Source organism: Artemia sp. Qi Xiang Cuo, chromosome 16, assembly GCF_049724085.1.
Source record: "Artemia sp. Qi Xiang Cuo chromosome 16, ASM4972408v1, whole genome shotgun sequence".
In the NCBI taxonomy this organism is placed as follows: Eukaryota; Metazoa; Arthropoda; class Branchiopoda; order Anostraca; family Artemiidae; genus Artemia; species Artemia sp. Qi Xiang Cuo.
The window spans coordinates 55,668,728-55,691,429 of record NC_142809.1 but is presented as its reverse complement, the minus strand read 5'-3'; the positions used below and the strand labels follow the sequence as shown (position 1 = coordinate 55,691,429).

Sequence of the window (22,702 nt, the reverse complement as noted above, 5' to 3'; positions counted from 1 at the left end):
GTGACAGGGCCATCTTGCGATTTAAGAACTTTCAAAACTCACTCCAACAGAGTGACAAGGTGGCCCTAGACTGCGAAGCCGCTCTCATAGATGTGTATGATCCATTGAATTCAAATCTTGTTAAAAAACATGAGGTCATTGCAGTCTCTTATGCTCACGCACAAAGAGACTCGTGTAATTCCATGCAATTGGTAGAGGTAGTTGAGAGATTGGGTGGTGAGGATTGTATGCTCTCAGCCGTGACAGCACTCATTAAAACAGCAAATAAATCGATATCACGGCTGCGAAATACATCCTATCCAATTACCCTATCACCAGAGGACGAGTTGGCAATTAAAACTGAAAAAATATGTGGGATTTGCAAGGGGTACTTTGTTACGGGTATGGGGAACGCGGGAACTAGTAACGGATGAACGGTGAACGGGGGTAAAGAGATGGTCCGAGACCACGATCATTTGGGCAACCCTATTGTATCGGGATTGAGCAATTTTCGTGGAGTGGCCCATCAATCATGTAATTTAAACGTAAGTCAACAATTGTTTCTACCTGTTTATATACACAATTCCAGCTATGACATGAAGTTTATTTTACCGGCATTGGCACGATTGCAACGAGGTGGAGTTGTAGATGGCGCATGGGTAGATGATTCTTTTTCTTATAATATCATACCCAAGTCGTTTGAAAAACTGCTGCTCTTAGAATTCAAATGGCAAATAATAGATAACGATAAATTGTGCGTGAATAAGATCCGCTTCTTAGACTCCTTTAGTTTCTTCCCCAAATCCCTAAGACAACTCATTGAAGTACAGAAAAGTGATGATTTTAATAGTTTCCCCCTCCTTAAGCAACACCTCCTTAAACAGCAGCAGGACTTTTCAGACGGGGAAATGTATGATTTATCAACGTGTAAGGGCATATATCCGTATGACTACTACAACTCCACCGCGAGGCTTTCTGAGGAACAATTGCCGTCCATCACTTCATTCTACGATTCACTTTAGGAGCGTCAATGCACCACTACCGACTATGAATTTGCCAAGAGGGTTTGGGCTAAGGGAGGGTGTAAAAATGGGTGGGATTATTGTAGATTATACCTGGCAAGTGATGTATTGACTTTGCTGGATATTGTGTGTAAGAACATGGATAAAATCTATGGGGAATTCGGGTTGGATTTAGGTTATTATTTTTCCACTCCTCATTTGGTGATGGATTTAACTCTTAAAATCAGTAAAGAGGAAATAGGCTTGATCGCCGAAGTGGATCAGCATCTATTTGTAGAGAGATCAATGAGGGGGGGGGTATGTTTTTCATGGAGATTGTATCCTTGAATCTGTTCTGACTGGGCAAGACACCGGAGTAAAGTCGGATTTAGTTTCCCTGGATATGAACTCTCTCTACCCATCCGTAATTTCTCACTACCCTTAGTCGTGTGGAAATTACAAATGGTATAAAGATCTTCGTGTTTTAGATTTCCCCAACATTGCCAATGTTGAGGAGAATGGACCGCGGGGATGGTTTTTTGAAATCGATGGTGAAATACCCGTGGAGCATCATGACTCAGTGAAGGATTTTGTTTTCCCGTGCATAAACAGAGCGGCGACTAGGGACTCTTTGAGTCCATACAGAATTTCAAAGGTAGAGGATGGTGGTGTGCACTGGACACCTTCAAAACAAAAACTTATCGCCGACCTTCATCCGAAAGAGAATATCTTTGTACATCATGTTATTTTGCGGTGGATGGTAGCCAATGGTTTCAACGTCACAAGGATACAAGGATAGAGCCGTCCAATTTGCCCAGAAACCCTATGTGAAAAATTGTATTAAAATTTTTGTTGGTAAACACTCCAAAGTAAGACCAGCGTCTAGAAAGACCGTCAGTAATCTCATTTTCAGCTCAATCCACGGCCAAATGTACAATGATTCGCACACTCAAATTCGTTGTGATGTTGTGACTGGCCCTAAAGAACATGCTTTAACTATTGTTGGTTCTAACTTCACATCATTTACCATCATAGACTCGAATATGGTCCTCTTAAATAGAAAAAAAAAGAAATGTAATTCAAAATGAAAATGCTGCAGCTGGCAGTATACTAACCAGCCTCTCAAAATATTACCTTGTGTCATTCCTTCACAACGTGTATAGTTACCCCGAGGCTTAGGAGGACAACCGCCAATTGGATTGTTGTGTTCCTAAGTCACTTTTGCCCAAAGCCGTAACTGTAAATTGATCGGAAGATTTCGAAAAAGCCGCGCGCACAATCTCTCAAATAGACTTTACTAGTTAGGACGAGTCCATTTACCCGGAGTTAGTGAAGCGTCAGGCCCAAAATCAGTTATTAATGTTAAAATCAGAGACGGGAAGTGACTTAATTTCCAGTGGTGTGCTTGCAGGTCCGAAGGTGTATTGTGTGCAAACACACAACGAGGTAATCAAAAAAGTCTGCAATGGGTTGCCTAGACACTACGTGAATGAGAACTTTGATATGAGTGTACATAGAAACTGTGTGAAATATAGTAAAGCATGGGCGAAAGTCATGGTTATTCGCTCTTTAAAATTTAAAAACCACACAGTTGTAGTTGACAAAATAGCCATGTGTCCCGTGTCGGATAAAGTCTATGTGTGTGCGGATGGTGTGAAGGTGCTACCCCTCGGACATTATTTGACTTCTGACCAAAGTGTGTGTCGAGATTATAGACATCGCCTCGGTCGGGAAAAAATTAAATAGTAAATGGTTGGGTGGTAGTTGGATTCTTTTTTTAATAGTTATTTTTTTCCAATTCAGCATTATTTTTTTTTCACAACTCAGAAGTAGTTTTTTTTCCCAACTCAGTATTTTTTTATAGCAAGACAGAGTCGTATGTTTTTTTTGTAAATAAAAAAGTGTTCAAATTGTTTTTTGGCCCCGCGGCCGGCCCATTATGGGGGGGCCCTTTTAAAATGTTGTAAATAAATGTGATATTTTAAGTGCATTATTCATTAAATGTTGTATGTTTTTATAAATAAATTAAAAAAAAAGTGTATCTATTAAAGTGTTTTTTTTCTAGTGCCTATGTAAATGTTGTATTTTTTATTATTAATAAATTTTTTAAAAAAAGTGTATTTTTTTCACGTTTAATGTGCTTTTTTCAATGCAGTACTTTTTTTAAGTGTTATTAATTTTTTTATGTATAATATAAGAAAATATGATTCTTTATTCGTCTTCTTCTTCTCATTTTTATTATTCTTGAACGGAGTAGTTGTAGGGAAATTATTTAGTCATTAGACAGCTATAGTCTACAGTAAGTTGTCTCGGTGAACTGTTGTAGGGGACATGTATCAATTAAAATCACAATTTAGATCTTTTATGTGTGGGCCATCAATGTTCGGCAAAATGATACTTTTAACAAAAATAATTCGAAATCGTGACCGAATCTTTTAAAAAAAACCAACGAAAATTTACTATTGCTACAGTGTTCGGACAGAATCCCATGATAGAATAAAAACTATTGCCCCAGACATAAAATTCATACATGGACTTGACATTTTCAACAGTATTGAATCAAACTCTTGGTTGATTATTGACGATCTGGCTGAGTCTATTGAAGAATGGTCTCAGGAAATGATACAATTTTTCACAGTCCGATCTCATCATCAACGGATCTCAGTAACCCTGGTTCTACACAATCTCTTTCAGCAGAGCAAGTGTATGAGAACACTTGCTTTGAATTGCACCTACTATATCATCTACAGGGTTGTTCGTGATTCCAGTTCCCTTATAACGTTAAAAAGACAGGTGTATCCGGGTGAACCGAAATTCCTACTCTCGGCCTACAATCAGGCTACCAAAAGACCCTACGGATATATTCTATTGGACCTGAATCAGAAAACACCCGAGGATTTACGTGTAGTCACCGATATTTTTGACAATGAAATTACTGTATATCTGCCGGTGAACAGTAAAAAAGGTCGTTATTTGCAATCATGACACTGAAAAAACTACATGAACATCGACATTTATTCACCGTCCTAGGTAATTCAAAGCCACGACTTAGGAAGGCCATACTCAAACATAGTGTCATAAGATAGAACATTAATTTTGCTTCTTGATTTTTGTTAAATCAACCCAAAGGCAGAGATAATCTTTCGGATTATTTCGAACAGCACAAAAAGCCATATCGGTCCATGTTACAGTCTATAGAATCAGTAGAACTCAAAAATAAAGGGCACGATTTTAAATTAACCTGGCTTTGTTAAGCAGGCGGTAACTATTTTACTTTTTTACTGCCCATCAGCTCAGGATTTTCAATAACTTTTTTCTAGAGAGAGAATGGCCAAACCCCATAGATTGACACCAATCGAAATTACCCTTTTATCGAAGGAAAATTTCGATGACAATCTCAATATATTCATTAACAATGAACCAATTGCCGACGATGGAAAATTAATTCTGCTTCAAAATGCACTTCGCCGAGTGGACAAACACAAGCCCTATCGTGAGAGACCCCTCAAAGTAAATGTTATTGATCACAAGAAGGAAATGACTCCAACATCATCAACATCATCAACAACAACGATAATACCAAAAGAAGAAGAAGAAGATTTGTCTAAAGTCCTGACATGTGTTGCAGATCTAATGCCATATTTCTATCGCGAACTATGTGAAGGACTCTTGACATATATCAATGACAGTGAACATTTTCAAATTGATGCCAATGGGAATCAGGTTGTAATCCATGGCAAGACCTATATTCTACTTGATTTCATTATCGGATTTTGTTACGAATATTAAAAGGCTTGTAACATATGACAGTCATCAGCATACTTTTTAAAACTCAGCAAACTTCACAAAAAGTCTTAATCCCTAAAAACATGTTTTAAAACGATTAAAGAAACTATTTTAAATATAAAAAGATTTTTTTAAATCATTTTCGGAAAATACTACTACTAGCACGCCAAGTGGAAACAATGATTTGACAAGAGTTATGAGTGGTAGAGTCAAGCGAAGACTTCTTAATATCACTGCATCCCCCTCACCATCACCTGTTAGTATGCAAATGGAAAGTGGACACTTCACTACATGTTTACGTTCAAAATGGTTGAAGCATTGAAACATGTTTATGAGAATATTGGTGAAGTGAGAGGTTTAAGTTCACCCACCACACTTGCTCAAGTGACTGGACTTGAAAAGAATCTGGCGGGAGGGTATCTACATAATGAATCAAGTTACACTCTACATCGTAATCGTAGAGTTAGTGGTAATCACTATCAAAAAACTAAAGCCTTTTTCCCATTACAAATATTACAAGCAGATCTTTTGACTCTGAACGAGATTCAACGGCGTCACAATCACCCCTACAAGTACATTCTACTTACAATCAGTGTTTTTTGTCGCTATGCATATGCCATTCCATTGCGGTCAAAGAGCGGCGATGAAGTTGCTAAAGCTCTTGAAATCATCCTTGAACCGGATTGCTATAAGAAGATTCAAACGGATAGTGGTAGTGAATTTGTTAATCCCCATGTAAAGAAGGTTCTACTGAAATATATTACAATCCTCTATCATAGTCATAGTCAAATAAAGGCACCATTGGCCGAACGACTGATAAGAACTATTCGACTTTTAATTTTTAGATATTTCACTTTAAAAAATACGGCTGATTTTATTCATGATTTGGATAAAATCATGTTTATTTATAATCAACGTCCACATCGATCCCTGTCCAACTCAACCCCAACAGAAGTTCATCATGATGTCAATACATTTGACACTTTTCTTAAACAGTATTCCAATGGTGAAGGTGTTGGTAATGAGAAGAAAAAGAAGAAATTCAATGTTTGGTGATACTGTTCGAATCAATCGAACTACTGATATTTTTCAAAAGAGTAAATACTAGTTGTCTACAGAACTTTGTAAAGTTTCCACAATATAGGACAATAATTCCATTTCGTATCGTTCGCGTAGCATCAAAGACGGTGAAATGCTTGGTGGATTTTATGATTATTAAGTACAAAAAGGTAAAAACACTAATATCTATCAGATTGAAAAGATGTTAAAGAGTTGGACTCTCAGTGGCATGGAACAGTTACTTGCTTATTGGCTAAGATACAACTCTGATTTTTATCTTTGGATCAGTGTTGAAATTGTTGAAAATGCCAAAGATTTTTATATGACATTTATCTCCAATATCTCCGATCCTCTCGACAATTCTTTGGATAAAACAAGTGATTTTTGCACGAAACTCTCCCCCGCCATCAAATTTGATGATGGAAAGTATAAAGTTGCTCTTATCGACTGCATTCTCATAAATACCTATGATATCCTGAGAAAGGATCGTGTGTATAATATAAAAGTTATACCATAGGATTGGTCACTCTTTGTCGAGTATGAATGGGCTAAAGCACATAAATCTAGTGAATACCCGGATGTTACGTTGAAATATAAAGAATATGGTACTATGACGTATATATGTCGCACAATCAATACAAAAATCTCACTTCGAAGGAAGGGTACATTCCATTTTAATTATTCAATGGAACATGATAGGATTTACATTACCTCACCCGTTGACACTGAACTGATTAATCTCAATGATAATCTGAGAGATGTTCTTGGCTTTAAACAGAATATTATCAATGAGAAATACGCTGGAACTGTTAGCGAGATGGATTAAGTTATTTTTGCTGATTATCCACCTGGTCTCGTCTCAGACTCTTGCATATTCCTCTAGACCTCCTTTGTGGAAACATCCAGAGTTGGTAATTTAAATGTCCCCGTCCTACGTGTTCTTGAGCGAAAAACAACCCATAAACAAGTTCATCGCTATAATATACAGCATCTTCAGTATGTACCAGTAAACACTTCGTATTTGGAACTCTGTCAGTTAACACTAAGAAGTTAATTGGGTGATCCTCCAGCAATAACAAAAGGTTTGGCCGTGATTACATGTCATTTTCGACCCATTCGGCGACAACAACAACAAAATGTCTAATAGAAAAAATGCATTTGTATGCCCTGATATTGATTGTTATGTTACTGCTCTCCAACCATGACCATTGGGTCATGAAATGTACTATTATAAAGGCCTTTCGTCAATGTCGGGATAAGGTCTTGGCAGTTGGTTTGCTAAGCTGTTTCGTTCTGCAATACCGCTGGCTAAAAAATATATTGTGCTGGTTGCTGCAGATTTTGCATCCTCTACGCTACACGATTGGGGGGATGGTAAAGATTTTAAAGAAAATTTTTAGTAAAAACTCAAGTCCATTGCCTGACCCCTTGACGAGTAATTAAAACTACGTGAGAAGGGTTATAAAAGTAGGGGACACATCTCATCACTCAAGAGTCTCTATTCTGGCTAGAAATGATAGACGTCATTACCATTACTCTTGTCAAAGAAAAGTAAGGCAAAGAAACCAAGAAGAAAAATTGTTCGATCGAAAAGGGATTTCTTTTCCTAGATGGCATATCTACCCCACAGGGAATCTCATCCCACTGTCACCACATCTCTAAATCTTTTCAATGCGGAAAGTGTAGATGTCAGTGTAAAAATAGATACTATGAACAATTCTACCCATAACAACCACTCTCTTAAAACATAAATTTTCAAATTTACTCCAATGAAGATACTTCATAGATTTATCGTTAACATTTACTGATTTAAAAGTTGTAGTGCTGAAGAAGTATTACAATTCACCTCCTTCCAATTTCGATGAACCACTGTACGAAAGTGGTATACTACACGATTTATTTAAACAAATATGTGTCTACATAAATGGAACACTGGTGAGCACTAGCAACAATCTATCAAACTATGCTAGTTACATACAATTTATGTTGATGACTCCAATGGCCTATAAGAAATTGAGAGGTCTGCCAATGGGCTATAACTATAGAACAAATGTTGATACTGACGGTGAACTCACTTGGGCAGTGAGCAAGGAGTATCATTTAGTTGGTAGACTCAATCATGAAATATTCAATATATCCCAATGGATGCCCCCCAATGTTAAAATTGATATAAAGTTACAACTTGCACCGTCCAATTTCATATTGAGAAAAACACTTGATGCAGCACCCGATGCTAATGTCAATCTAACTTTGGCAATACTTCAAATGCGAAAACAACAGGTTATGAGTTCTGCTGCTTGGGCAATTGAAAAACTAAGAGCCTCTGGAAATAATATCAAATTGCTCGTTCCTCAAACGATCGCCAATCAACGTCATATTGCCACTGGATCAAGTACCTACACCGATTCTTCATTTATCAATGGTGAAATTCCATCGAAACTCGCCTTGGCTTTTGTAAAAAGTGCCAGTGCCATAGATTCGTGGACAACCTTGCCACATGAATTTGAATTATTTGGACTTTCCTCCCTTGTCTGTAAAGTAAATGGAATTCCCCTCTACAATTTATCTTTTGATAAATCCTATAGGACCCTATATGAGTTGACAATGCAATCCCTAGATCGAGATTCTCAACTATATGAAAATGGTATTACTGATTCAATTTTCGCAAAAAGTCATGGCATCATTGTTTTGGACTTGTCTGGTACTCAAGATATGAGTATTGTCCGAACGGGTACTGTACGTTTGGAGTGTACCTTTGACAAACCATTGACAGAGAGTGTGACATTAATCTCAGTCAATCAATTTGAACCCTACTGGGAAATTACACCCGATGGTAGTGTTCCTTTAGACTTGGCACCATGAACACCAATCAAATAATCAATGTATTTAACATGGATCCTTTTATGTCCAAATAGAAATCCTATTGTATACCCGTAGATTTCCTTCAATATATTCATACTGTTAACAAAACCATTATCATTGTTAATAGTAGTCCATCGACTTTGCAGACGGGTCATTGGTTATGCATCTTTCAAACAGTGAAGAATATAGAATTTTTTTATCCTCTTGGTCTACCATATGCATTCTAAACACCACACATTAAAAACTACCTTGAAGGAAGTAGGAATACAATTATTCAAAATCGGATGCGAGTACAGGATCTATCGACCAAAAGCTGTGGTTTTCATGCATTAATTTATTTCATTTTTCGATGTCGTGATTATACTTTCAGTGAATTTCTCAACATTTATGTACACAGTCCACGTTTGAATGACTTTCTAGTAGAAAATATCCTCTCAGACCTGTACAGTATGGATTTCAGTGCCCTAAGAATAAAGTGTTTTAAAAATGTATGTGACTTTTTTTATTAATAAAATATATATATGCACTATAAAAAAGTCTAATGTCTTCATTTGTTTAGATCTCTTCTTCTTCATAGTCATTTAGATTTTCATCATCATCATCATCGTCGTCGACAATGATTAGTGGTGGCAGATGATTCGAATTCAACTTGTACTGATCCTGTTGGGCAAAGTCCGGATCACATTTTCCACAATATATTGTAACTTCATTTTTATTAAATCTTCTTGTGAAGTCAATGATACTATTACGATTCATATTGAAAAATTCACCTGTTTCTATCTGATTATTTGAAGTAATGTCGCACACAATATTCTCATATGAAGAATCACTTTCTGTCACAGCCAAATAAAAATCGCTAGGCTTATAATCATTACTTGCATTGTCCTCACAACGATGACGCAGGAACCATACTCTCTTCATGTTTTTACAATTGAAACGTTCTCCAAATTCTTCTTGCCAAAAGAATTTAAAACCACGACGATACGAATCCCTTAGAAATAACCTGAAGTCACGCTTAGGGTTTTTTCCAATCATACCAGGGTAAATATTTTCCCACTGGTCACACTTATCAAAATGACAATTGGAGCATAGATATCTACTAGGATGAGAGTCACAAGTCTCTTCAAGACAGGTATTACAGTCCTTAATTTGTACAACATATCCTTTATGCAATTTACATGGATTGCATAGTCTACACTTTTCATTATAGTCATCAACTGTAGTACAGTTCTCACATGATGACCAGCTGCCCAATGTATAGAAACATAGTGAACATGTATGAAACATTTTTCCGATGTTGTCCCTCTCACTGCCAGAAAGAAACTGACTCAAAATCAATAAAAAAAATAACAATGTCTTCTAGGAGGAGGAGGAGTAATGGAGCATCGTCACAAAAACTTATTTCCTACTGTTTTAAAGAATGAATTTCTAGGTAGTGGTTAAAAGCAGAATCACAATGTCATTTTGCTTCGTTTCAATTAATATATTAATAAACTGAGTAAAAGCATTTGATTCGCAATGCATACGCTTCATACAATAATCCAAGGATGGAGAATCAGATCCCATTATACAGTTAAGTATTTCCAGAGAAAATATTTTCCGTTGAAGAGATAATTCCAAAAAGTCATCATCTAACACTAAAAAGTTTTCCAATTTGACTAGATTCCGTAAGATCTTCTGTTTCTCAAATCCAATCATTCTTGATACTCCCACTATCAACTATAGACTAAAATAACAACCATGGTTTCGTGAACAGCACGAATTTTCACGGTAGTTGAATCGGTCATCACACTGTCTGCTTGTATTGGCGGTAGACACTCTGCTTGTATATATTATAGCTATATGGAAGACACCCCTCCTGTAGATATTGTAGCTATATGGGGAGACACCCCTCCTGTAGATATTGTATCAATACTACTATTATTTAAAAAACGATAAGAAATTTAATAAAAGAATAAGGTTGTTCAACTGAAAGTAAGGACTAAGGAGCAACATTAAAACTTAAAAAGAACAGAAATTATTACTTTTATGAAGCAGGTTTCCCCCTCTTCAACACCTCGCTCTTTACGCTAAATAAAAAAAATCAAAAGATTTTTTCAAGATAATGAACTTAAGCCGTTATTCGTAAAAAAAAATACAGGTTAGTTACCACATACAGAGAAACTCTAGCCTTAATCCTACAAAAAGGTAGATTAACAATATCAATAAAAAAATAATTTCCTCTTTTTTTAAGTTGCCAGATGCTGCACTATTTTTGGGGCTAATAGTTTTAATTGTAACTTCCCATGTTAAATTGCCTTACAAGTTTATCACTTTCTTTGACCTGAACTGGTATAATCTAAGAAACTTTTTTATTCGTATAATGTGAGTGGCGTTGTTCATTGAGATATTATCTTATAGATCGGTCGAAACGAATTCCGGTCCAAGAGAAAGTATAACGTCAAATTATCTCGATGCTGAATTCGGAAGAAATCGAAGTAGAAGTATATCTCCGAGAAGGACCAGCAGCGGTAAGTTTTAACCTCAATTTTCTTTCTCATTTAAAGGTACCACATTTCAAACAGTTCGTGGTAGGAGCTATGCGGCTCAATAGTAACTGAAACTCTAAAAAATTGAATTTTTAAGTCAATAGATGTATCAACAGAATTGGCTTATTGCGTTGATTCTAAATATTATAAGATTCATTAAGTTTAGTGTTACTCATTAAAAGCTATGAGCCTGAGAAAATTTTCCTGATTTTGGAAAAAGGGATAAAACATCCGCTAAATTCAAGGAATCCTAGTGAAAATCAAACCATCAGATTCAGGGTATCCGAGAATCCTAATGTAGAGTTTTCAAGCTTCCATCTGCAAAAATGTGGAATTTTATATTTTTTGCCAGTAGAATGATATCACATTGAGGATGATACCACATTTCAAGCAGTTCGTGGTAACGAACTATACGTAAGGAGCTATGCGGCTCAATAGTAACCGAAACTCTAAAAAACGAAATTTTTAAGTCAATAGATGTATCAAAAGAATTGGCTTATTAAGTTGATTCTAAATATTATAAGATTCATTTAGTTTAGTGTTACTCATTAAAAGCTATGAGCCTGAGAAAATTTTCCTGATTTTGGAAAAAGGGATAAAACACCCGCTAAAGTCAAGGAATCCTAGTGAAAATCAAAATATCAGATTCAACGTATCCGAGAACCCTGATGTAGAGTTTTCAAGCTTCCATCTGCAAAAATGTGGAATTTTATTTTTTTTGCCAGAAGATAGATCACAGATGCGTGTTTATTTGTTTGATTTTTTTCCCAGGGGTGATCGGCTCGAACCTAGGAGTCCTAGATTATTGAGAAAGGACTTTTCGATCAGAAGTTAAATTTCTACCACCCTTTTTAAGTCACTAAAAAGATTGGGCCTTTTTCCTAAAAGTCATCCGATCAATATTCTGAGATGGTCATTTTGTTCAGCATAGTTGAAAAGCCCGGTAACTATGTCTTTAAGGACAACATAAAACCCCCCCAAGCTCCGGAAGAAAGGTTTTTAAGTCAGGAAAATTGTCCTTCGATTACGTATAGTATTGCTTAGTGGGAAGTTAACAGACATTTTTCGGGGAGGGGAATAATTTACAGCTGGGGGATTTTCTACGGAGATAATTTTCCGTGGGGAGGAAAGTTCCCGGGGACTGACTTCCCAAGGGAAATTTTACACTGGTGGAATTTGCCAAGATTCCTATACAAGATTTTTTTATTTGTATTACTTTGTCTTTGCCGACTTAATTTTACATGTATAGATATTTAGAGGAATTGTCCGGGGAAAATATTTATCGGGTAGGCATTGTCTAGAGGATCTTTCCTAAGGTGGAGGATTTTCCACGGGAGAAATTCTCCATGGGGGAGTTTTCCGAAGGATAAATTTTTCAGAGGGAATTTCCTGCGGGAGTACCTTTCTGCTCTGGGGCGGGAGGTATTTGTAAGGGTATTTTCCACGGAGGGGGAATTTGCGGCATGATTTTAGAAACAATCAGAAATTGAAGTCTTCTTCAAACAAAAGTGGGCAAAGAAAAAAAATTCAGCTGGAATCTTCCGCAAGAAATTTTCAAGGGGTAACTTTCAGCTAGAATGGAATTGTCTATGGGAGAATTTTCCTGGTGGGTGGGGTATTTTATAAGAGAAGAACTTTACGTGGAGGGATTTCCCCTGATGGAAAGGATTTTCCATGGAGTGGAGCCAGATTTCCCGGCGTTATGTGAGGGGACAGCCCCCTCATACACACCATAAATAATTTTGGTTTTATGTGGTGAGATTTTCACATTGGGAGGGTAGCTTTTGGAGGTAAACTTTCCAGAGGAAATTTTACACGGAGGGAAACTTTGCCAAAATTAATTTTCAAAATTCTGTGTTAATTGTTCATTTACGGTGAGCCAAATTCAAACCTGTATTAGTTGAAAATCGTTCGGAAATTAGATTTTTTTTAAACAAGTTTTTTAACTGAAACTAAGGAGCGACATTAAAACTTAAAACGAACAGAAATTATTCTATATATGAAAGGGACTGTCTCCTCCTCACCGCTCCGCTCTTTCATGCTAAAGCTTCTTATTACTTTAAAAAGTAGAATTGTGACAAAGAGGCAATCCTGACAAAAAAACGTCGCTTGGGGTTATCACTACTGCTTTTACATCCAAATTTAACTCTTTGGAGTACCAGTTAACAAGTGATGGTTGAACAGTTTATTATCTCATAAGAACTTTGCAAAGTTAGCTCACTTGTGTAGCTCAGAATAAAGTGTAGAGCGCTGCCAATTAGTAACTCGATTGCTAGACGAAGCCAAATATCATATGGAGCGCAGAAGCACTTCCCAGGTAAAGAGCGAAGTGGCTTCCATGTATTTTTTTTTCTCCAGGCCAATTCATACTGAAGGATTGCTGTAAAAATGTCAGAGGAGACTCATTCGACTGGAAATTAGTGGTTCTAGTTCCCTTTTTAAAATTCAAAAGTCTTTGGAGGGCAACCAGCAGCCCTTTCACACTCTTCTTAGCTGATCTTTCCCCTTATGATCTTGGTCAAAATTTTAAGACAGCCATTTTGTTAGAACTAACCAAAAGGTCTGATAACTATACCTCCGGAGGTTATATGGTAACCTCACAGCCCCTGAGTTAAGGGCTGTAAATGATGAAAGTTGTTCATTGTTTACATATTTGTTTGACTATTTGGACGGGGGGGCAGTTCTATCCTTGGCCTCCAAGAAGGCTAAGCGTATTAAGATGAGTGCGTCAGGAAATGTAAAGAAAGATGTTAGACTAAATCAAAAGGCATTATGTGCAGTCAGAATGTCAAAGGGCATATCTGAAAATTTTTAGGAACGGCTATATGCATCAAGTTAGACTTTGAAAAAATCTTGTGGGGCATGATTAAATAAATCAAAAGACACTATGCGCATCCAGGATTTCAAAACACATCTTCAATATCTCAGGAACATCTAAGGGTATTAAGTTGAAACTTTCTGAAAATGTTGAGGGAGCTTTCTTGGAATCTTGAAAGGAATGTTAAATCAAATCAAAAGATACGATGTACATCCATGTTGTTAAAAGGACGTATTTGCAATAGAAACGGCCAAGGACATTATGAATTAAAAACGACAAAGGGTATTATAGATTAACAGCTTAAAGGACCAAGTTGAAAATTTTAAAGGGCGTTGGATGGGGAGATCAAGTAGATTTTTAATTTTAAGTTGGGAAGACCAATGGGAGTTTATTAAGAACAATAAGTGTTTAAAGAAAAATGTAGTTGTATTGATGCTTATGGTAAAATGTTCTTTTTTTTTGTTGATATGCTAAAAATGACCGGGCATAAAGACTCCTCAATTAAAATTTCAGAACCAAGGGAACATCAACCAGGAATAAATCTAGTTTCATTGTTTCTCGGCTTTCTATTTTAAGTTTTTGAACAACAAGTCAGAACTCTTTAATAAATGAGCCAAAACCCATTCAGTTAAGCAAAATCAGTTACAAAAAATTTAATAAAATTATTATAATGATGCCATTGGTCAATGTTACACTATACTCGAGGTTCTAAACTGATGAGCATCAGTTTGACTTCATCCTTAAAGAAGGCCAAAAACCATGGAGATTTTTAATCCAATTATGTTAATAATATTTCATTTACCCATCCATCCATAGTCCTATAGTAAAACCAAACTAAGATGTGTTGCAAAATATTGTCTGAAGTGTAAACAACAAGCCAAATTGTTAATTATTGTACAGGAGAACCGAAAAAATTAACAAATTTTTAATTTAGTAAAGAATAAGAAATGGTGTCAATTCAATATGAACAGAAATTGATTCTAAAAACTTTTTTTCAGAAATAGGCTTCTGGAAGAAAAGTAAAGAGGTGTATTTATCGGAAGATAACCAGATATGAATTAGAACTTAAAACAAACATAAATCACTGTCAATAAATGAAATTATTTCTGTGGGAAAATTTCACTTTTCACTGTTGCTTTACTCTTATTTAAAAATAAAATAAACAGCTTCGGTAAAAGAGACAATGTCTACATTTGTGAATCTTTGTTTTTACTAGCCTATTTTCTGCGTGCTGACCTAACCTCTAGCTATTTCTTAAGCAAGAAAAAGAGTTTAAAGACAATAGAATTAGCCTGTTCTAAGAGTATACCAGGCTTAACTATTACTACTAGCAAATCACCGTGCCACCAAGCCGCCTGAGGCTAACACAACTACACGCACTCCTCCTCCATCCCAATATATTCAAAGTCTTCCTCTTTACACCATCCCAGGAAGTTCACATTTCCCATAAATCCTTCCTTACGACATCTTCTCACCCCAACCGAGGACGAAGTGCCTTTCGTTTAGCCCTAGACGATTGGTCAAAAAGGACAATCTTGGGAAATCTGTCATCCTTCATCCGTATAACGTACCCTAGCCATCTCAACCTTTCTTTCATTATAGTCCTAATTCCGGAGGACGATCTGTGCCCATGCCTCAGAACCACTCCTTAACATTAATTTTCAAACATATTCTAGTACCCTGAACTCGCAAAACCTCTAAAAGCTCATTCATTTTGCTCACACTTCCATCTAGGATGCTTAAAACATCAGGTTAATCCTCAGCTTAAATCATTCTAGGTTATATATGAAGATAATTTGATCTTGATCAAAAATTGTTGGTTCATATGTATATTTGTGGAAAATGCTACCGTGAATGTTCAAAATTCGTAAATGCCGAAATTAACCGGTGAATGTCCAAAATACTTTTTTTCCTTGGATTTAGTCAGCGTTGCCAGTCAACTTTTCAATTGTAAAGCATGGTTTGACGATGACAAGTTAGGTTTTAACCCATTTCTGATATATATATGTAACAAAATTTAACCTAAACTAGCATAATCCAACCTAACCTAGCTTTAATTTACCATCATAGCTTGCACAAGACTGAAAAATCTGACTTGCGAAGCTAATTGAATCCAAGCAGAGGAAAAGGAACTTTGGACATTCACCAGTGAATGTCGACATTAACTAGATTTCGGACATTCACGGTAACAGATATACATGTGTATTTATGTAAATATATGCATACATACATAGTTAAAAGATTTTATAAATACTTTGTTGGTATGCTTTATACAGAGTGGTCCTCTGTATCATTTTTTTGCGATGTTTTTCTGATATTTTTGACGCTTAATCCGAGCGAAGTTTCAGGTTATGGCTCAGAAGCGAGTGAACGAGAAAGGAGTCAGAGTAGAGAAATAACTGTAACTAAAGGACAGCAATGGTGGAGGAGAAGCAGAAAGAGCAAAGGAGGTAAAGGCTTTAGTTAACATTTGAATTGTATATTCACGCCAGTCGGTTTTAAATGAAAATATACTGAAAAAATAACTGAAAAAATATAAATGTTTTTACTTTTATATCTTTAATAAATAAAATAATTTTAACCTTTTGATTACTAAATATCAGTATATGTATATTAAACTGACAATGCACATTCATTTGTATTTTTTCAGTTAAGCGCAAATTTTGTTCTGATCTTGGGAAGGCATAGGGGTTTTGCACCCAACTTATGTAGATTTCTGCTCGTTTTGAGTTTGACTCGGTTAATTATTGTAATTTCTGTTCTTTTTGGGTTTCATTTATTTATCAATGCTGATTTGTGGTAGTTTTATGCTTGATAGATTATTTGATTCTATTTTTGTTCATTTTTGGTTTAGTGGAGTTCTTTACTTTTTTTTGAAAAACTTATTTTGTGGAAAAAAAAATTTAAATTAATTTCTGTTCGTTTTATATTGACATATTCTTTTCAGGTAAAAAGAAAATAATACTTTAAATCTTTAATTTTGTAAGACTTTGTAGTTTGGCCTACTATTTGTATCCTGGAGAAAAATTTTCAGCAATGGACACAATTAGTACTGTTTAATTTAGTTTCATACCTCCTCTAGTTGATCTGAAATGGAAAACTTGATACTATTCGCAAAAAAATCTGTTTACTTTCTTTGATAGCTTGGATACACTTACGCTATTTTGATTTGGTTAAATTTTAAGAGCAGAAATAGGGGGGGGGATTGGCGTGGGTGGGTGGGAGTGGAAGGGGGATCAGTTGCCCTCCAATCACTTTCGACTACTAAAAAGGGCATCAGCCCTTTCTATTTTCAATCGAATGAGCCCTTTTCGAAGTTCCCACGACAACTCCTTCGATACGAAGTGCCCTGGTCTAAGCAACAATAACGACAAAAAATAATACATTATACCCACTTCGATCTTTTCTATAAAAATGTCAAGACTTCTAATCCCTTTCGACTATTAAAGAGGGCACTGGGCCTTTCGATTTTTAATCGAATGAGCCGTTTTGGAAACGACGACGCTTTCTAAAAACACCTTATATGCCCACAGGGCATAAATTACAACCCTTACTCTAAGGTCTGTTAGGGTGGTTGTCATCCTCTAAGATCGAATTTCCAGAACTTTCAAATACGTTAAACAACATAGCTTTCTCAAAATTTTGATAGGATGTGTTTGGGGAAATGGTGGGCGTGAGAGGGGTGTTAGTCGTCTTCCAATCACTTTTGACTATTAAAAAGGGCAAAAGCAACTCAAATTTCCTATTGAATGAGCACTTTTCGAAGTTTCTACTACAACTTCTTCGATGGGAACTGCCCTGCTCTAAAGGAAAAAATCATTAACTAATAAATTGTGCCAATATTGTTCTTATATGCCCCCAGGGTATTACTTAAAACCCTTGCCCTGAGGGTTGTGGGGTAGTGTCCTCCTCTTTACTTAGTCCCCGTTTCTTGTCTCGTTCTCGAGTATCCCCGTTCTTTACTTAGGCAGCGCGATCGTGCTGCCTATGATTTATACAACAACTTTCTATATAAACCTTATATACCCCCAGGGATTAACTTACAACCCTTGCACTGAGGGCTCTATGGTGTTTATCATCCTAAAACACCTAATTTTCAGAATGTTCAACTACGTTGAACAAAATGGATATCTCAAAATTTTGATTGGATGTGTTTTGGAAAATGATGGGCGTGAGAGGGGCGTTAGTCACTATCTAATCATTTTCAACTATTAACAAGTGCACTAGCCCTTTCAATTTCCAATTGAATGTGCCCTTTTGAAGTTTCTACGACAACGCTTTCAAAAAAAACTTTATATGCCCCAGGGCATAACTTACAACCCTTGCCCTGAGGGCTGTAAGGGAGGAATTGTGATCCTTAAAGACCTAATTTCCTAAACTTTCAACTACGTTGAGTAAAATAGCTATCTAAAAATTTGGATTGGATGTGTTTGGGGAAAAGATGGGTGTGAGAGGGGGGTTAGTTGCCCTCAAATCACTTTCGACTATTAAAAAGGGTACTATTCCTTTGAATTTCAAATCGAATGAGCCCTTTTTCAAGTTTCTTCGACAAAGATTTCAAAAACAACCTTATATGCCCCCAGGGCATAACTTATAATCCTTGCCCTGAGGATTGTGGGGGAGTGTCCTCCTCAAAAATATATTTTCTATCTGGAAATCAACCACGCTTAACAAAATGCCTATCTCAAAATTTTTATTGGATGTGTTTGGGGGAATGATGGGCGTGGGGGGGGGCTAGTTACCCTCCAATCACTTTAGACTATTAAAAAGGGCACTAGCCCTTTGAATTTCCAATCGAATGAGCTTTTTTGAAGTTTCTACGACAACACCTTCTTTAAAAACCTTATATACCCCCAGGATATAACTTAAAACCCATGCCCTGAGTGCTGTGGGGGAGTGTCCTCCTCAAAAACATATTTTCTATCTGGAAATCAAATACGCTGAACAAAATGGCTATCTCAAAATGTTTTTACTTTTATAACTTTAATAAATCAAATAATATTAACATTTTGATTGATAAATATCAGGATATGTATATTAAACTGACAATGCACATTCATTTGTATTTTTTCAGTAATGTGAACATTTTGTTCTGGCCTTGGGAAGGCATAGGGGTTTTGTGCACAACTTATGTTAATTTCTGCTCGTTTTGAGTTTGACTCGGTTAATTATTGTATTTTTTTCGTTTTGGGTTTTATTTATTTATCGATGCTGATTTGTGGTAGTTTCACGCTTGGTAGATTATTTGATTTTATTTTTGGGGCTATTTGAATAAATTGTTTCAAGGGGCTAGTGGCCCTCCAATCACTTTCGACTATTAAAAAGGGCACTAGAACTCTCAATGTCCAATCGAATGCGCCCCTTTTGAAGTTTTATGACGACCACTTCCATATGAAGTGCCAAGCTCTAAAGGAAAAAAATAGTAAATAGTACATTGTGCCAACATCGCTCTTATAAGCCCTCAGAACATAACTTAAAACCCTTGCCCCGAGGGTTGTGGGGTAGCGTTCTCCTCAAAAACATATTTTCTATCTGGAAATCAAATACGCTGAACAAAATGGCTATCTCAAAATTTTGATTGGATCTGTTTGGGAAAATGATGGGCGGGGGAGGGGGGGGGGCTAGTTCAATTTGGAAATTAACTACGCTGAACAAAATGACTATCTCGAAATTTTGAATGGATGTGTTTGGGGGAAGGATTGGCGTGGGGGGGCTAGTTGCCCTCCAATCCCTTTCTACTATTAAAAAGGGTCCTAGAACTCTCAATTTACATTCGAATGATTCTTTGAAGTCTCTACAACGACCCCTTCTATATGAAGTGCCCTGCTCTAAAGTAAAAAAATAATATATGGTACATTGTGCCAACATTGTTCTTATATGCCCTCAGAACATCAAGTACTGAAATCAAGTACGCTGAACAAAATGGCTATCTCAAGATTTTGATTTGATGTATTTGGGGGAATGATGGGCGTGGGGGAAAGGAGGCTAGTTGCCCTCCAATCACTTTTGACTATTAACAGGGGCACTAGCCACCCCAATTTCCAATCGAATGAGCCCTTTTCGAAGTTTCTACGACAACTTCTTCGATACGAAGTGCCTGTCGAAGAAAGAAGAAAAAAAAACACATTGTGGCCACATTATTCTTTACTTAGGCAGCGCTAGTGCGCAGCCTATGATTAGTATTCCTTATACAAAAGAAACAGCCATGTTTTAAAGAGGTGGAATGATCTCTACCTCCCTAGACCATACTTTCTTGTCAGTCTAGACACATAGATTTGTCGTTCAACACTAGTTAATCCTACCACTTTATTTAGCCCAGTTTTGAAAAGGCGAGGCCATTTTCATCTATAAACTAAGGAATAATGGGGCTGGCTTACAACAAAAAATGTCAGAAGGATTAACCAATAAAATAAAAACTTTTTTAACACGGAAGTATGAGTCACAACCTTTTTCATTTAGAACCTCATAGAAGGGCCGTTCTGTTACTCATCTATGTAATAGGATCTCACATCTTTTGACAAAGAACGCTTAAAAGTGAAATCTTAGCACTAAGATCTTGCATCTTATGGCGTTCTTTTGCAAACGTCTTTCATCATTCTGCTCTGATCAACGGTCTGAGAACAATGGTGAGTTTATCATCAAACAAACACAACTTAAAAGCAATAGGGAATTTTTTTTTTTTGCAATTTAAATTGGTGATAATTTCGGCCCTATGTCCAAGGGCCGTCTTCAGCACAACATTAAAGAAAAAAAAAAAAAATATATATATATATATATATATATATATATATATATAAATAAATATATATATATATATATATATATATATATATATATATATATATATATATATATATATATATATATATATATATATATATATATATATATATATATATATATATATATATATATAATAATATATATATATATATATATATATATATATATATATATATATATATATATATATATATATATATATATATATATATATATATATATATATATATATATATATATATATATATATATATATATATATATATATATATATATATATATATATATATATATATATATATATATATATATATATATATATATATATTTATATATATAAACTTACATTAATATACGACGTTTAAAACTAAAAATGCTCTTAAAATCTTTTAAAACAGCCCCAGCATCCTTACTTCAACGAAGTTCAACCAGGACTGATAAATAAAATGATGAGAGAGGATGAATTCATTCAAATGAAATAAAATAAAACTATTAACTGCAAGTTTTCAAAGCTAGTCTTTCTTTTTTAGCAGCTAGTCTTCAAGGCCTTTTTGTAACGGGTTCAATACTATTGTCAATTGGTTTAATAAAATATTTTGTTAGATCCTTTTTAATTAAATTTGAGTATAAAGAATTCAGTGAATATTCTCCTATGTCTCTATTTAAGGAAATATTTTTATTTATTTGAGCCTAATTTCGATTGATTCCCGAACTACCTGTTTTATCCCCAAATCACTACTAATGAGAGACGATTTTTCAAAAAGTATTGTGTGGCTGGGATTATTAAATATATGGCTAGCTACAGCAGAATCAAAGGAATTATTAGAACTATTAGCAATTAACGCTTTATCTATGTCTTCTTTATGCTGGTGTATCCGTTTTTCTAGATTCTGATAAGTTCTGTCAACGTAGTAATTGCCACACTCGCATGGTAATTAATAAACCCCTCTTTGGCGAGTAACTGGGGTTTTATCTTTACCAGAGTTTAAGAAATTTGCGATTTAAAAATTATTAGTGAAAACTAAATACAGATTATTTTTTGTGCAAATATCTTTTATTTTTGTTGTGATTCTTGGGATGTACGGAAGATAGATTATATTAGAGCGGTTTTCCGGAGCCTCACATTGTGAAATATCGTTGATTTTACGAAAATATCTTTTTAATCTACGGTTAATCGTATTATTGACAAAAGGAATGAGGTATCCGTTGCCAGAAAGAATATCTTTGATAAAATTTATTTCTGCTTTTATGTATGAATCGGAGCAAATGTTCAGGGCACGGTCAATAAGAGAAGTTACAACTGCTCTTTTAACTTTTGGGGTGATTTGAATTAAAATAAAGATATCTATTGTTTTGTGTTGGTTTTCTATAGATAGTAAAATCCAAATTATTAGTATTACGGATAATTAGCACATCTAAAAATGGTAGTTTATTTTCAATTTCAAAATATAGGGTAAACTGCAAATTTCTATCATAAGTATTAAGATGATCTAGGAAACCCCGAAGTTCAATTTCCCCATAATTCCAAAGTGAAATTACGTCATCCATGTAACGACCCCAATAGACATGTTTTAAAAAATATGAATTTAATGCCCAATTTTCAAGGTTTTCGACATAAATATTAGCCAGTAGGCCGGATAGAGCTGCTCCCATTGGTAGCCCATTTATTTTCTGATAAAAAAGAATCACGCAACGGAAAATACATTGAAAACTTATTACAAATTTTAACAAGATTAAATAAAACTTCACAATCAATCCCTGTCACTGAGTCTTCGATTAAGTGATAATTTTCTTCTATTTTGTTTTTTAATAATTGCTCAAAAGTAGCCACATCTATATTCGTATAAATGGAAACAGTATCAAAACTATTAACTATTGTGTTTTCT

General features: G+C 35.4%; 1 protein-coding gene across 1 annotated transcript in view; it reads left to right on the top strand.

Moving 5' to 3' along the window:
- LOC148943114 (ras-specific guanine nucleotide-releasing factor 2-like) overlaps window positions 1-22,702 on the top strand; it is a 441,376-nt gene that overhangs the window by 395,170 nt on the left and 23,504 nt on the right. The window contains exons 16-17 of the mRNA XM_089102441.1: window positions 11,088-11,197; window positions 16,382-16,483. Of these exons, the coding sequence (XP_088958567.1) occupies window positions 11,088-11,197; window positions 16,382-16,483 (212 nt within the window). The remainder of the gene's footprint in view (window positions 1-11,087; window positions 11,198-16,381; window positions 16,484-22,702) is intronic.